This window comes from Conger conger, chromosome 11 (genome assembly GCF_963514075.1).
Source record: "Conger conger chromosome 11, fConCon1.1, whole genome shotgun sequence".
NCBI lineage: Eukaryota > Metazoa > Chordata > Actinopteri > Anguilliformes > Congridae > Conger > Conger conger.
Genome location: NC_083770.1, coordinates 48,659,270 through 48,673,300, shown reverse-complemented (window position 1 = coordinate 48,673,300; position 14,031 = coordinate 48,659,270). Strand labels below are relative to the sequence as shown.

At 49.4% G+C, this 14,031-nt stretch overlaps 1 protein-coding gene across 1 annotated transcript in view; it reads right to left on the bottom strand.

Moving 5' to 3' along the window:
- Positions 1-2,979: 2,979 nt before the first annotated feature.
- The window catches only part of pole (polymerase (DNA directed), epsilon), a 43,038-nt gene continuing 31,986 nt past the window's right edge, over positions 2,980-14,031 (bottom strand). Inside the window, exons 41-49 of the mRNA XM_061261625.1 lie at positions 13,775-13,900; positions 13,205-13,337; positions 12,790-13,003; positions 11,982-12,113; positions 11,134-11,327; positions 8,961-9,161; positions 8,198-8,323; positions 4,772-4,861; positions 2,980-3,776 (exon numbers count right to left, since the gene is read on the bottom strand). Coding sequence (XP_061117609.1) covers positions 3,648-3,776; positions 4,772-4,861; positions 8,198-8,323; positions 8,961-9,161; positions 11,134-11,327; positions 11,982-12,113; positions 12,790-13,003; positions 13,205-13,337; positions 13,775-13,900 — 1,345 coding nt within the window. The 3' untranslated portion in view covers positions 2,980-3,647. The remainder of the gene's footprint in view (positions 3,777-4,771; positions 4,862-8,197; positions 8,324-8,960; positions 9,162-11,133; positions 11,328-11,981; positions 12,114-12,789; positions 13,004-13,204; positions 13,338-13,774; positions 13,901-14,031) is intronic.

Here is a 14,031-nt window from a genome sequence, read left to right as displayed (position 1 = left end):
CTTGGGAGTCTTAAGGTCACAGCAACCAGTCCAATGAGGATGCGTTTCATTGCATCAATCACTGCACAGCACAAATTACATGCTTCATTATACCAACGAGCTTTGATGCATTTATATAAAATTAATGAAACCTATTGGCAGTTGTGTCATCCTTGTGTTGTCTGTTTGGTCACTATTAACCATGGATGCCAGTTTCCGTAATTACATAATTAGTCATTTAGCTGACGTTTTTAGCCGAAGCAACTTATAGTTGATTAGACTAAGCTGGGGCCAATTCCTCCTGGTGCAATGTGGGGTTAAGGGCCTAGCTTGAACCACCAACCTTGAGATTATCTGGCCTATACACTCAGTGCTCACTATTAGCTAGACCTGTACACCAGCCTGTTAATGTGAATATTTAATCAATGCCTTGTTAATGAGAGAGGGCAGAGGAGAAGCTCCAGGCTGGCCAAAGCTGTCAGGAAGGTGACAGTAACGCGAATAACCACACATTACAACAGTGGTATGCAGAAGAGCGTCTCTGAACATAGAACACGTCAAACCTCTTAGTGGATAGGCTGCAGCAGCAGAAGACCAATAAATCTAAAAAAGAAGCCTAATAACCACTGAATAGTCCTCACTGAGTGTATACTGCAGAAGCATCACTCAGCTTGCAGTCAGCTTACTGATAAATGTGTACGCAAGTAATTATTTGCTTATTATTGTACCTAATGGACATCCTTATATGAACTATTAGAACATTCAGCATAACCCCACTGGGTAGGAGGCTAATATGAGAGGTAATGGAAAGACTATGTAAACAGGAAGGTCAATTACTTTAGAAGTTCAGCGCTTCACTTCCAAACCCACACTGACAGGGGATGCTGGTGGGTGCATGTGGTATCTGGGTATATTACATCACAGAAGGCAAATACACTGCAAATATGTGGGCAATATCGTGGAAAATAATCATTGCGCACCGGTGTGATATATTGCAGCACCTCAAAAGAGGAATAATGTGTGATATACATTCTGCCAATACATGGTGAAGCAGTGGGGGGGAAACCCAATAACATGGTTCTTTAGTGTTTTTCAAATATATTCAACAACTGTAACATTCAATCTCACCGATAGAAAGCTGCAAAAGTCTTCAAAGTCTTTCCATTCTGGATTATTCTCAGCATTGGAAAGTGCTGGAGCCACTGATCCTGGACATTCTCCCTCCATGCAATGCCAGCTGTAATGGGCGTAGCACAGTAGCATTCTGGGTAAAACTGGCCAAGGAGTCTCAGGACAGCTCTCGGCCAAACCTAATCTAATAAGAACATTACCCCACTAAATGGGTTCTCTCATAACAAGATTTCTGGGAAGTGTGAATCCGTCATTTCTCATATGAAAGTGATTAAAGGCAACCATCGATTGTGAAAATGCCTTGGACTGAAGTTTAATGGATTTCTATTTTTTTGTGGTGAGAGATGCAGTACTCGGACGGCAAATGCACACAACCATAACCATACCGTGTACAAAACCGCTAAACAGCCAAGTGCAACTTCCATTTAAGTTGATGATACCATTTCTCAGTGATTAAATGAACCGAACATCGCCTCGATGACTAGCGATCTAACAACCACACAAAACAGTAGAATGAAGGTAATTCTCAAGGGGAAGATTGAAAACATTTGCAAGAACGCAGGCTAAAATTATAATATTAAAGCAGAAAATACTGAAAACATTTGCAAGAACACAGGCTAAAATGATAAGATTAAAGCAGTAAGTACAATTTGACTTCTAACTGAATTCAATTCTTAGAAGAGAAAAATAAATTTTTTTTAAAAAAAGCCTTCCTGAGGTGAGCAAGCTAAATCAAATTGCTTCAGGTCGAGGAAACCTGATGCGGAACAATTTGATTCCAGCAAAGTTTCACACAAATAAATGTCATTACTGGGCAAGGAGAGGACCCATCAGGAACCGAAGCCCAGCGGCCATTTGATAAGCGGTACATTATGCAGGCGGCCCACGGGGAACGCGTTGTGGTCGCATCCGGAATGTTCCCTCCGCTGTTCGAGTGCACCTCGTTACCGGTAAATGCTTTTGGCAAAAAATGACCACCATGAATCACAGTGGTACATATTTTCCCACTGCTCATCGATCGTCCATTTTTAGAGAAACCACAACTGCAGTTATTCTGTTTTTTGGGGGGTTTTTTTTTCTTTTTTTCTTTCAAAAAGCACATTTACCGCACATTTACAATGGGCTAAAGCAGAGGCAGGTGAGGTAATCAACACAACAATAACTCCTACATTATGACATTTTAAAGGCCCTTTTAACGAACAAATAAAGGAGAAAAGAGCTCTGTTTGGGTGAAACCAGGACAGTAAATGAAGTAATGACCAGCGCTTTAGGCAGCCGCTGCTACAATTACAGGGGGCCTGGCCTCCGTCCCATTTCCCCAAACATCCGGTGGGCGGGCGCTCCAGGCCTGTAATGACCCCTGGACAGCTGGAGGTGGTGACCTCATTAGAACAAACCCAATCCGCACATCATTCCTGCCTTCAGTACAGCCAGGGATCATGGGAGTGATTCCTCACACAACAGGAAACGGGCAACACAAAACACCACTGATGCCATGCGACATGATATTAGTAGTAGAATTATTTTGTGTGTTAATTTTTAAGGATCACCAAATCCATGTTTCACACTGAAGCAGGGATTATAAGCAAGAAAAATGTGTGAGCCTGAAAAGTAGTCCAGGAGGAAATGTGCAAAATGTATTGATTTAAGAATGATATGAATTTAAAACTGCTCTATGCCTGAAATCAGGCACGGTGCCTGAGAACTTTAAGCCCTGCTGAAGTGCTTTCAGCCATCTATGCAATATTTCAGAAGTACACAGTATATATTATCATTCATGACTTTGACAAGAGTGCAATCTTTAAGCAAATGGATAGCAATTGGTCTTATCCCAATTTCTATGAGACAATACATCCAACTACACTGGGCTCTGTATGTACAAATATATTTATTGGTGATTTTATTACAAACTAAAATACAAACAAAACAGGCCATTGTTACCATGTTTACTGAGTGACGTACCATGATCTCCTGATGCATTTCCACCCAGCTGAATGGAAATGACTACATATTACTAATGTGGAAGACCACATGTGCCCGGGACAGAATTAAACTGGCTTAAAGGGAAGCTTGCACACTCTCTGTCCCTTCATTTATGGAACAAAACGCAGGACCGTGTGCCTTGGCACAGTGCCCCATGCTCCCCCACTGGCCTGACCCTCGTTAAGACTGCCTGCGCACTCTCTCATTTACAAATGAATTTACACGTTTAAAATTCAGCTTCGACAGAACCCTCAGAACACAGGAACACAAAACGGCCTCAAGATAACCCAACCCGGGCTGAACCAATTGGCAATCCGCATTAAATATGTAACTATTTATTTATTTATTTATTTATTTGAACGGAGAGCGGAAGCCATTTTGGATCACTGTTCAGACGGGGGGTCTCATTGACCTGGCCTACAGCCCACTGTGGGCTGCCATTGGAGCGCAAGGACCCTGCAGCTCAGAGTCAGTATGGGCAGGTGGGCGCATTGAGCCACCGTACCCAAGGTGGCCGCTAGTCCTCCCGGCACTGGGGGGGGGGGGGGGTCACCCTACGGCCTTCCCGCCGTTCCGCCCAGCGACGGGGTCATCTGCACCAGCCAATCGATGGTCTCCTGCAGGAAGCCCATGTTGTAGTGGGCGGCGATGTTCCGGAACACTCCGATCTGCTCCGAGAAGCTCTGCGGAGGGGGGGGGGGGGGGGGGGGGCGTGGTGACCGAAACGAACAGCAGAGCGCTTCCACACACGAAACCTGCGTTTCGCTTCACTTCACACCAAAGCAAGCAGGTCTACACATCGCACTTTCACACTTCTCAACAGCCTTTAATCATTTTAGGAGCTTCTCAGGTGCATGAAAGTATTTTTCATAATGATTTTCAGACCCTTAATAATAAATACCCTTATTATTTTCCCTGAATATACATCAACCCATAAACCTCTAATCTTTTTTTGTTAAAATGAAAATATACTTTTGATGTCAACATGACTCGTATTTGATATTATGTTCATTTGTCTGAAACATTTAAATGGGGGACTATGAATATTAAATTGCTGTAATTTGTACATGTTTAAATGAAAGTGTTTAATAAGAACCTTTAATAAAAGCTCTGACTCTGTACTTTAACCCAAAAAATAATTGTTTTTAAAAAATGAATGACGGTTGGGGCGAGGGTTTGGGGGAGGTCTGGGTGAGGTTTGGGGGAGGTTTGGGGGAGGTTAGGGAGAGGTTTGGGTGAGGTTTGGGTGAGGTTTGGGGCGAGGTTTGGGGCGAGGTTTGGGGCGAGGTTAGGGGGAGGTTAGGGGGAGGTTTGGGTGAGGTCTGGGTGAGGTTTGGGGGAGGTTTGAGGCGAGGTTTGGGGCGAGGTTTGGGGCGAGGTTTGGGGGAGGTTTGGGGGAGGTTTGGGGGAGGTTTGGGTGAGGTATGGGGGAGGTTTGGGTGAGGTATGGGGGAGGTTTGGGTGAGGTCTGGGGGAGGTTTGGGGCGAGGTTTGGGGCGAGGTTTGGGTGAGGTATGGGGGAGGTTTGGGTGAGGTTAGGGAGAGGTTTGGGTGAGGTATGGCGGAGGTTTGGGTGAGGTTTGGGTGAGGTTTGGGGCGAGGTTTGGGGGAGGTTTGGGTGAGGTTTGGGTGAGGTATGGGGGAGGTTAGGGAGAGGTTAGGGGTGCGTTGGGCTCACCTTGGTGGAGAAGGTCAGGGTGAAGTCTCCCGCACAGCTGCAGTAGACGGGCATGTTGGCCTCCTTCACCCCGCTGCACTTGACACACACCTGAAACCCAGCCGCACAAACACGCTTACAGGAGCCCACTTAAGCACACACCTGAAACCCAGCCGCACAAACACGCTTACAGGGGCCCACTTAGCACACACCTGAAACCCAGCCGCACAAACACGCTCACAGAAGCCCACTTAGCACACACCTGAAACCCAGCCGCACAAACACGCTTACAGGAGCCCACTTAGCACACACCTGAAACCCAGCCGCACAAACACGCTGACAGGAGCCCACTTAGCACACACCTGAAACCCAGCCGCACAAACACGCTTACAGGAGCCCACTTAGCACACACCTGAAACCCAGCCGCACAAACACGCTGACAGGAGCCCACTTAGCACACACCTGAAACCCAGCCGCACAAACACGCTTACAGGAGCCCACTTAGCACACACCTGAAACCCAGCCGCAGAAACACGCTTACAGGAGCCCACTTAGCACACACCTGAAACCCAGCCGCACAAACACGCTTACAGGAGCCCACTTAGCACACACCTGAAACCCAGCCGCACAAACACGCTTACAGGAGCCCACTTAGCACACACCTGAAACCCAGCCGCACAAACACGCTTACAGGAGCCCACTTAGCACACACCTGAAACCCAGCCGCACAAACACGCTTACAGGAGCCCACTTAGCACACACCTGAAACCCAGCCGCACAAACACGCTTACAGGAGCCCACTTAGCACACACCTGAAACCCAGCCGCACAAACACGCTTACAGGAGCCCACTTAGCACACACCTGAAACCCAGCCGCACAAACACGCTTACAGGAGCCCACTTAGCACACACCTGAAACCCAGCCGCACAAACACGCTTACAGGAGCCCACTTAGCACACACCTGAAACCCAGCCGCACAAACATGCTTACAGGAGCCCACTTAGCACACACCTGAAACCCAGCCGCACAAACACGCTTACAGGAGCCCACTTAGCACACACCTGAAACCCAGCCGCACAAACACGCTTACAGGAGCCCACTTAGCACACACCTGAAACCCAGCCGCACAAACACGCTTACAGGAGCCCACTTAGCACACACCTGAAACCCAGCCGCACAAACACGCTTACAGGAGCCCACTTAGCACACACCTGAAACCCAGCCGCAGAAAACACGCTTACAGGAGCCCACTTAGCACACACCTGAAACCCAGCCGCACAAACACGTTTACAGGAGCCCACTTAGCACACACGTGAAACCCAGCCGCACAAACACGCTTACAGGAGCCCACTTAGCACGCACCTGAAACCCAGCCACACAAACACGCTTACAGGAGCCCACTTAGCACACACCTGAAACCCAGCCGCACAAACACGCTTACATGGGCCCACTTAGCACACACCTGAAACCCAGCCGCACAAACACGCTTACAGGAGCCCACTTAGCACACACCTGAAACCCAGCCGCACAAACACGCTTACAGGAGCCCACTTAGCACACACCTGAAACCCAGCCGCACAAACACGCTTACAGGAGCCCACTTAGCACACACCTGAAACCCAGCCGCACAAACACGCTTACAGGAGCCCACTTAGCACGCACCTGAAACCCAGCCGCACAAACACGCTTACAGGAGCCCACTTAGCACACACCTGAAACCCAGCCGCACAAACACGCTTACAGGAGCCCACTTAGCACACACCTGAAACCCAGCCGCACAAACACGCTGACAGGAGCCCACTTAGCACACACCTGAAACCCAGCCGCACAAACACGCTTACAGGAGCCCACTTAGCACACACCTGAAACCCAGCCGCACAAACACGCTTACAGGAGCCCACTTAGCACACACCTGAAACCCAGCCGCACAAACACGCTTACAGGAGCCCACTTAGCACACACCTGAAACCCAGCCGCACAAACACGCTTACAGGAGCCCACTTAGCACACACCTGAAACCCAGCCGCACAAACACGCTTACAGGAGCCCACTTAGCACACACGTGAAACCCAGCCGCAGAAAACACGCTTACAGGAGCCCACTTAGCACACACCTGAAACCCAGCCGCACAAACACGCTTACAGGAGCCCACTTAGCACACACCTGAAACCCAGCCGCACAAACACGCTTACAGGAGCCCACTTAGCACGCACCTGAAACCCAGCCGCACAAACACGCTTACAGGAGCCCACTTAGCACACACCTGAAACCCAGCCGCACAAACACGCTTACAGGAGCCCACTTAGCACACACGTGAAACCCAGCCGCAGAAAACACGCTTACAGGAGCCTGTCTGCCCCGGGGGCCGTTCACACGCAGCGTCACGCGGTCAGGAGCAGGGCAGCCGCCCAAGGAGAGGGCGTGTAAGTGCATTTAAACTCCATTAAAGAATCAGCTCAAACCTGCCCCCCCCGCTTGGCTCCCCACGGTGGCACTCGCCCCGGACTGCGAGTCAGGTCAGGAACCCGATATCTGATGCTCTTATCCTCATACAAACCAAAAACCACTTAATAAAACTGCGGTTCCCAGACTCAAACCTGAGAACTCTACGTAGGCAGGTTTCTGTTCCAGCTCGTAATCAAATAAGGTTGTTGAGGGGGAGGAAAAAGATGTGCTGAAGTTATAATGTAATTTGTTCATGAAACTGATTTTTTTCACAGTGCAGTTTCACTTGGTGCCATTTGCTTCGTCTTTGAACGTTCATTTTCCACAAATGGTTTGGCTTTAGTGGACAGATGGCCATCTGCTCAGCAGTTAAGACTGTCCTGATTTCACCTGATTTAATGAAAAATGCAACAGGACTATACGGCGATCACTCACCATATAGTGCAGTACAGAAAATGAATGAATGACATTAGCTGACCAGACTAAATAAAAGTCCTGGAACATGGGGCACTGGTATCCCTGACATAATGTGGGTTCAAGAGGGCACATCCTCTTTCAACAGACATTAAAAGTCCCTCATTTAGAATGATTATCAGCAATTACAGTCGGAACAAAAGCCAGCATTCGCAGCGGGTTCCCAAGTGCATCAGTTCCAGTCCAGCGGCCATTCCGCGACGGTTGCCTGGCAACAGAACACAGCGTCCCGCCTTTGCTTTCAGCGGAAGAGTTAAAAGAACAGACCTGGGTCCAGCATGTCATTTGTTTGGACTCCAATACTTTCCAACACTTTACTGGGCTTGTCTTGTGTATTGGAACCTAGGAAAAGCTCTTGAAAAGTGCAAACTCTCTTGGTTGGCTCAATTACCCCAGCCAACATCTGTTGAGGACAGAACAGTATTTGACTCCAAAATTTTAAGTTATGTATTTGGCCCAGGTTTGGCCCAGGTCTGACCCAGGTCTGACCCAGGTCTGACCCACGGGCGTGTCCTGGCGGGACTCACCAGGTCCTGCAGGGTGTAGGTCATGAGCTTCTTCTGCAGGGCCTCCACCAGGGCCATCTCGATGCCCTCGGTCTCGTACTGGGCCTGGCAGTTAGAGCAGAACCACTGGGGCAGAACCGAGCCGTCCTGGGGGGGGCAGAAGGGGAGAGAGCTGGTGAAATGCAGTGCATTCTCATGCCTTTACTGTTACTACATCCACCACTCCTTATAACCACCCTACACTCACTCATTAAAAGAAGTAAGAAGACAGGCAGAGTTAGACAGAAACATTCTTCAGGGAGAGTTTGGTTAGCATAACGAGGTGGCATGAACGGTAAATGATAAATGATAAATTAAGCTAAATAACTGTAATGTAAAAGATGAAAGAGGGGCGGCTTGTAGCGTAGTGGCTAAGGTGCATGACTGGAACACGCAAGGTCGGAGGTTTGATCCCCAGTCTAGCCACAGTAAGATCCGCACAGCCCTTGAGCAAGGCCCTTAACCCTGCACTGCTCCAGGAGAGGATTGTCTCCCATTTCTCTCATCAACTGTACGCCCCTCTGGATAAGAGCGTCTGGCAAATGCCATTAATGTAATGTAATGTAATGTAATGTAATGCCATAAATGTAATGTAATGGATGTAATGTAGTGTAGTGTAATGTAATGTAGTGTAAAGTAATGTAATGTAATATAATGAATGTAATTGAGACGGAACTGTCGATACCGAGGAATACGGAGTTGAGTATTTTTTGGGGTAGCAGGACGCCTCCCCGGCCCCCCCCACCTGTGCCACGGAGGGGTCCTTGCAGAGGTCCAGGTCTCGGCAGAAGTTGCAGAGGCGGCAGATGACCTCCGGGAGCACGTAGGAGTTGCAGGGGTCGCGGAACGCGGCGTCCTCCGAGAACTCGCCCACGTCCACCAGCCTCAGCAGGTCCCGCTTCAGCTTGTTCACCTGGTTCATGATGTTGGAGTCCAGGGACAGGACCTGCGGGGGAGGGGGGGCGGGGTGTTACGGCCTCACGGGACGAGAGACTGCCGCTTCCAAAAGGCCGCAGGGCCTACTGGCCACACTGCAGTTTTATTAGGTGCCTCCAGAAGTGTAAACCAGGGCCACCCCCTGATTTGTAGAAACTGTAAAAATGTAGAGCTTTCAATGGAAGTCTTGTTTTGCTCTGTTCTAAAGTCTATGATTTACAACAGGGCCTCCCAACCCTGTTCCTGAAGATCTACCGTCCTGTAGGTCTTCACTTCAACCCTGACGAAGCACACCTCATTCAACAGCTAGAGCAGGGCTGCCCAACCCTGTTCCTGAAGATCTACCGTCCTGTAGGTCTTCACTCCACCCCTGACGAAGCACGCCTCATTCAACAGCTAGAGCAGGGCTGCCCAACCCTGTTCCTGAAGATCTACCGTCCTGTAGGTCTTCACTCCACCCCTGACGAAGCACACCTCATTCAACAGCTAGAGCAGGGCTGCCCAACCCTGTTCCTGAAGATCTACCGTCCTGTAGGTCTTCACTCCACCCCTGACAAAGCACACCTCATTCAACAGCTAGAGCAGGGCTTCCCAACCCTGTTCCTGGAGATCAACCATCCTGTAGGTCTTCACTCCACCCCTGACGAAGCACACCTCATTCAACAGCCAGAGCAGGGCTGCCCAACCCTGTTCCTGGAGATCAACCATCCTGTAGGTCTTCACTTCAACCCTGACAAAGCACGCCTCATTCAACAGCTAGAGCAGGGCTGCCCAACCCTGTTCCTGAAGATCTACCATCCTGTAGGTCTTCACTCCACCCCTGACGAAGCACACCTCATTCAACAGCTAGAAATCTCGTTGAGCCGTTAAGCTAGTAGAATGAAGCATGACAATAAGGCTTGGAGTGAAAACCAACAGGATGGTAGATCTCCAGAAACAGGATTGACATTATAAACTTCAGAACAGAGCAAAACGAGACATCCTTAAAAAAGCAAGGGTGTCTGGAGGTTTTCGGTGCGCTTCAGCACTAGTGATTAATCATAGGTCTTTGAACACACAGTAATGGACGGTAATACAAAATTTCAATGAATGAAACGCATGATAATCTATGATGTTTTTTTTTGTTTTTTTGTCACTGATGACCCGGATCTGCTGAATGGACTGAACAGAAACAGAATTGATCCCCAGCTCTGAGCAGTGTCCACCCCCCTGCCCTCTACAATATACGCCGTATCCGTCATCTCCTGACGGAGAAAGCCACCCAGCTCCTAGTCCAGGCGCTCGTCATTTCCCGCCTGGATTACTGCAACTCCCTCCTAGCCGGTCTCCCAGCTTGCACCATCAAGCCCCTCCAGCTGGTCCAGAATGCTGCAGCCCGCCTGATCACCAGTCATCCCAGGTTGGCTCATGTCACCCCGCTTCTCATTGGCCTCCACTGGCTTCCTATTGCCGCACGCATCCGATTCAAGGCCCTAGTGTTGGCATTTCAGGCTGCTAAGGGGACTGCCCCACCTTACATACAATCCCTGATCACTCCCTACTCCCCAGCTAGACCACTCCGGTCTGCCAGCTCTGGTCGCCTTACGGTTCCCTCTCTACGAGCACCTGGCGGTCGAGCTGCACATTCACGCCTGTTTTCCGTTCTGGTTCCTCAGTGGTGGAATGACTTGCCTACCACTGTCAGGACAGCAGAATCCCTCCCCCTATTTCGATGCAGACTAAAAACACACCTTTTCAAACTCTACCTTAGTCCTCCCTCCTGATTTCCCCCGCCCCCCTTTCTGTTATCCCTATCCCTCGTGTCTAACCCCCCAAAAAATTGCACTTATGATGACTGTATGTTTAGAACAGCACTTCATGTGTATTTTACTAGTTATGGATGTGATGTTAACTTGTGGAAGAACCTATGCAGCACTTGGATTAAAAAGCGTCTGGCAAATGACTAAAATGTAAAATGTAAATGTAAAATGCCCGCGGCCCACCTGGCAGACGTATTTGACGAACTCCAGCGCGGGGTTGTTGAGGGGCAGGTGGGACCCCGGCAGGACGGGGAACATCTCGGAGGGCTGGGTGACGCTCCTGGTGCCCGTCACCTTCTTCTGGATCTTCTGCGTGATGGTGAAGATGTTCTGGGTCAGCTCGCTCGACACGTACTCCTGGGAGAAGGTGATCATCCCTAGAGACAGAGAGAGACGTGGAGATATTTGTCAGCCGGGGGGGGGGGGGGGGTATCACAAAGCAGGATAAGTTCACAGAGTAAAACCCAGAACCCTTACAAAACTGGAACACAGGAAATGCCATTAATTAAGTAAAAACAGGTGTTCCAGATTTTACTGATTATTTTTCTCCTGGAATTTATCCAGCTAACTGGGTAATCCTGCTTCGTGATACACCCCCATGGTACAGAACGGACGATGACTTGCCACTGGGTCACTGTTAAAGCACAAAGTGCCTGTCTGCACACTGTACGTGCTCAGTACATTACATTAATGGCATTTGGCAGACGCTCTTATCCAGAGCGACATACAGTTGATTAGATTAAGTAGGAGACAATCCTCCCCTGGAGCAATGCAGGGTTAAGGGCCTTGCTCAAGGGCCCAACGGTTGTGCGGATCTTATTGTGGCTACACTGGGATTAGAACCACCAACCTTGCGGGTCCCAGTCATTTACCTTAACCACTACGCTACAGGCCGCCCTGTATTTTCATTAGTAACGTTCAAGAGTGCACAGCTGAGTATATGGTGGGCTGTCATAATCTATGCTCCATCTTACGATACGAATAAAAGGTATTATCATTATTTTTATGATGATTAATGTGCTCCATCTTACCGGGGAGGGCGTGGCCGTCTCCTTGAGGCTGCTGGGAAGCCTGAGTCCCGCCCCGCCTCTTAATGGGCGTGGCTCCAGGTGTATTCCGCCGTAGCTCCTCCCGCATGCTGTGATAGACAGCCGCGATGTAGGCTGAGGACCAATCAGAGTGCGGGCTCGTGAGCAGGGCGTGCAACACTACGGGCGTGTCCCAATACTCGAGAAAATACATCCTCCTTTCCTCCACTCCTCTCCTCCCCCCATACTTCTGAATAGGAGACGAGTGTAGGAAAGGAGAACATGTTTGTTTGAATATTGGAACGCGCCTCCATCTGAGAAAGGCTTTACTGTGGTCGCAGGTGCGTGTGTCTGTAGTCACAGGTGTGTCTTTACAGTCGCAGGTGTGCGTGTCTGTACAGGTGCGTGTGTCTGTACAGTCGCAGGTGTGTGTGTGTGTGTGTGTCTGTACAGTCGCAGGTGTGTGTGTGTGTGTCTGTACAGGTGTGTGTCTATGTACAGTTGCAGGTGTGTGTGTCTGTACAGTCGCAGGTGTGTGTGTGTGTGTGTCTGTGTGTGTGTGTCTGTACAGGTGTGTGTCTCTGTACAGTCGCAGGTGTGTGTCCGTACAGTTGCAGGTGTGTGTGTCTGTACAGGTGCGTGTGTCTGTACAGTCACAGGTGTGTGTGTGTGTGTGTGTGTGTGTGTGTCTGTCTGTACAGTCGTAGGGGGTGTGTGTGTGTCAGTTGTGTGTGTCTGTACAGGTGTGTGTCTCTGTACAGTTGCAGGTGTGTGTGTCTGTACAGTCGCAGGTGTGTGTGTGTGTGTGTACCTGAGACGATGGTGAGGAAATAGTTCTGACAGGATGCGGTCTGGGGGAGATACTGCATGATGTTCCAGTTGCTCTCAATCAGGTCCTCCACCTCATCAGCCCCGCCGCCCTCTTCATCCTCTCCACCAGCACCTTCCTCTTCCTCCTCCTCTTCATCGTCGCTGCCTTCCGCTCCCCCTTCCTTCTTGCCATTTTTCTTCTGTGCTGCCCCCTCCTGGAGAAATGTGATATTAAATCTCATCTCACCATAGTGAGAAACCTTTTAAGTGTGTCAGGTTACCGTTAATTTCAAGACTCATTTGTCTCAAAGTCTCATTGCGTGAGACAGTAATTCCATTATGCCCATGCACGCACATACACACACACACACACACAGGCACACACACACACACACACACAGTTTAGCCGGCCGTACCTCTCCATACAGGACACTGGTAGGAAGCTTGCCCTTTACCCCTCCGTTGTTGGCCAGGTCCATCCACAACAGGAACTCCCAGCACTGGGAGAAGGACATGGAGAGAGAGTGGAAGATCTCCCGGGAGTGGATGCTACAGAGGGAGAAAAGAGAGTTGGGAAAAAAATGCACAGAACAACAAAACTAAACTTCACTCTAAATCCACAAACACTAGTCACCAGGACTATCATCATCTACCCAACATTTTTACTATACGTTCCTGCTCCTGATTATAGATACTTTTTAAATGATATTGATAATTATGTGATACATTTACATGGGCTCTTTGTAAAGCTGCTTTGTGACAATGATGCACTGTAAAAAGCGCTACACAGTACAAATAAAAATGGAATTATTTCATTATTGAATATGTCGCTTATTGGCGATTAGCAACGTTGGTGTCGGTGCTGTACGCTTGCCCCTTGCAGCTTGTAAAAGAGGCGTTAATCTCAGTGTGACTAGTAAAGACCCGAATGAGCCGTGTAGTGCTCTGGTCCGGTCCTGGTCCTGGGCTCCGGCGGAGAGGCGGACCTGTTGGTGATGTACTCCACGTAGGCGACGGCGTCCTCGATCCGCCTCTTCTTGGTGCTCAGGATGATGCGGTTGAAGTTGCCGTAGACGACCGACGACCCCAGGCGCTTGAACTCGGCCACGAGCCTGACAGGGACACGGAAGGGGGGGGGGGGTGAGGCGACCTCACGGGGAACGCTTAGGGCTCCCACTCAAACCACACTTATGCGCTCCATCTTTCTGATGATACGTTATGGATAAATGATGATGACAAGCTT